Source organism: Eurypyga helias, unplaced genomic scaffold (genome assembly GCF_000690775.1).
Source record: "Eurypyga helias isolate BGI_N326 unplaced genomic scaffold, ASM69077v1 scaffold28688, whole genome shotgun sequence".
In the NCBI taxonomy this organism is placed as follows: Eukaryota; Metazoa; Chordata; class Aves; order Eurypygiformes; family Eurypygidae; genus Eurypyga; species Eurypyga helias.
Genome location: NW_010268065.1, coordinates 2,124 through 4,805, shown reverse-complemented (window position 1 = coordinate 4,805; position 2,682 = coordinate 2,124). Strand labels below are relative to the sequence as shown.

The window sequence follows — 2,682 nt, the reverse complement described above, 5'->3', positions numbered from 1 at the left end:
CGAGACCTTTTGGGATGGCTCACGGCTCGGCCACGCTGCCGGAGCGCTCCAGCACCGGGCTCGCCTCGGGCTCCCTGCTAGCCTGGTTTTCTCTGGAGATGAGCTTGTATGATCACACGGTGTTTGAATCCACCTACCTGTCATTCCCTGGCCCGAATAACTCCTGAATCCAAAGGGCAGTTTCAGCCAGGTCTGACGGAGGGGCAGGATTTGGGGAGATCCAATTTTCTCCATGAAAATGGACAGTCAGGCGGAGGAACTCGTTCCTGCGCTTCCCCAGGAGAGAATCCATCAGCCCCAACCCCCCCCAGACAGCAGAGAACCAAACCCTCCAGCTGTGTCCTGCACAGATGCAGGAGGACGAGTGTTTTTGTGGGGTGTCTTGGAGGGGCTGCAATAACCCACCCCCCGCATGCTGTGCAGCACCCAGCACCTTCACTCTGTCCCTCACAGGCAAGTGGAGGAGGGCGTGTGGACCTCCCCCAGCAACCTCAGCCAGTCCCCCAAGAAGGTGGCCCCGGAGACGGATTTCAGCAAAGGGCTGGATTTGGAGATGCCCACCAGCCCCCCCGTGAGCCGTCACCGAGACCCTGGGCATGCCCAGCTTCGGGCACAGCCCCCCCCAAACCCAGACCCACCCCTCCAAGAGCAATAACCCTTCCCGAGCTCCGGAGATGGTACCTGCCAAGACCCAGACAGGCCCGGAGACCCCCAGCAAGAAGAGTGCGGATAAAGCCGTATCCGTGGAGGTGAGAGCCTGGGGTGGGCTCCTCAGCTGGGGGAGGGGTCTTCTAGGGGGTCTATCCCTGTGTCTGTCAGTTGAAAGTGGGGACAGGAGCGGGGTCTGACCTCCTCCTTGCTGGGTTCGTAGCCGATGGGGTGTCGGGAGGGTGATGCTGCGCCTTGGGAGCACCTTGTGTTGGGGGGGATGCAGCTCGGGGAAGGGGGCAGTGCTGGGCGCCCCCCACTTCTCCCAGGCTCAGCAGCAGGTTGGGGCAGGGTGTCGGCAAGGCTGTGGGTCACATCCTGCCTGCAAGGGCAGGAGAAGCTGCTGCGTGGCTGGGGGCTGCAGCGGGCTCTGCCTGCTGTCCGCAGGCTGCGGAGCGGGACTGGGAGGAGAAGCGGGCGGCGCTGACCCAGTACAGTGCCAAGGACATCAACCGCCTCCTGGAAGAGACGCAAGCCGAGCTGATGAAGGCCATTCCTGACCTGGAATTCGCTGCCAAGCACAAACAACCCACGGGCAGCAGCAGTGCTGCCTCCACACCCGAGCACAAGCCCTCCAAGCCACAGCACACAGCAAAATCGGGGGGCAAGGGGGACCCCAACGGCCGCCGGGGCTCAGGTATGGCGTGGGGAGGGCAGGGGTCCCAGATCCTACGGCTGGGGGTGCCTGATCCTGTATGTGGCTTGGCCATGGTGTCACCAGTGGGTCTCCCTGGATTGAGTGATGCTGTCCTTGGTAGGGCAACGGGTTTAAACGGGAAGAGGGAGATTGAGATGGGACATAAGGAAGGAATTCTCCCCGGAGAGGGTGGGGAGCACTGGGACAGCTTCCCAGAGAAGCTGTGGATGCCCCATCCCTGGGAGTGTCCAAGGCCAGGCTGGATGAGGCTTGGAGCAACCTGGTCTAGTGGAAGGTGTCCCTGCCCATGGCAGGAGGTGGGACTGGGTGGGCTTTGAGGTCCCTTCAGCCCAAACCATTCTGGGATTCTGTGAGTTTATGCCCGGGGAGGCAGTGGGAGAGCCTTGGGTGTTGTATTAGAGGGGCAGGGAAAGGTCTCGTGCCCTCACAGCATCGTTTGTGCCCAGACGAACTGACGGTGCCGCGATACCGGACCGAGAAACCCTCCAAATCACCACCACCCCCCCCTCCACGTCGGAGCTTCCCCTCATCCCACGGGCTGACCACAACCCGCAGCGGCGAAGTCATCGTCACCAGCAAGAAAGAGCCTGGTTTTATGAAGGTAGGGAGGGACGCCATGGTGTGGCTGCTGGGCAAGACCCGCCCTTCCCTCACCACGCTGCTCCCTCCCCTTGCAGAAGGCCGAGTCGGAGGAGCTGGAGACCCAGAAGCCCCAAGTGAAGCTGAGACGGACAGTGTCGGAGGTGGTCAGGCCAGCGTCCACCCCTCCCATCATCGCCTCTGCCATCAAAGACGACGACGACGAGGATCGCATCATTGCGGAGCTGGAGGTGAGAGCGGGAGGGGCTGCGGGATGCCCCAGCTTACCCGCACAGGAGGCGATGCCCACCCTGCCCTCTCTGCCCACATGTGGCTGTACCCAGCTCCCGGCATCTGCAGGGAACACCCTGGGATTGGGTCCAGGAAGCATCAGCAAAGCCGTGGGCTTCCCCCTCCTTGCCTGTCTCCCAGCAGGAGCATGGTGCCATGGGGGTGGGCAGCACAGAGCAGTTGCACCCTGCCGGACCCCTCGCTGGGTCTAGGTGCCTGGTTCACTGTCTCTGCAGTTCTTCCACCCTGTCTTGGGCTTTAAGCCAAACTCATTTGTTTTTTAATGCTACGCAGCTTTAGCTGGAGGTTCATCAGGGTTTGTGCACAGGGCACCCTGCACAGATTCCCCCCGAGATGCCATCCTGAGGCTCTGACCCCCCTCAAGCTGCCTGTACACCATGTCCTCCCCTCTTTGCTGCCATCAAGGTGCCCAAGCGGGTCGTGGA

The 2,682-nt window shown here is 62.0% G+C and overlaps 1 protein-coding gene across 1 annotated transcript in view; it reads left to right on the top strand.

Annotated features, from left to right (window-relative positions):
- Window positions 1–2,682, top strand: part of SRCIN1 (SRC kinase signaling inhibitor 1) — a gene marked incomplete at both ends in the record, with an annotated part of 5,185 nt that overhangs the window by 1,989 nt on the left and 514 nt on the right. The window contains 5 exons of the mRNA XM_010157633.1: window positions 454–603; window positions 650–749; window positions 1,096–1,345; window positions 1,813–1,967; window positions 2,044–2,196. Coding sequence (XP_010155935.1) covers window positions 454–603; window positions 650–749; window positions 1,096–1,345; window positions 1,813–1,967; window positions 2,044–2,196 — 808 coding nt within the window. The remainder of the gene's footprint in view (window positions 1–453; window positions 604–649; window positions 750–1,095; window positions 1,346–1,812; window positions 1,968–2,043; window positions 2,197–2,682) is intronic.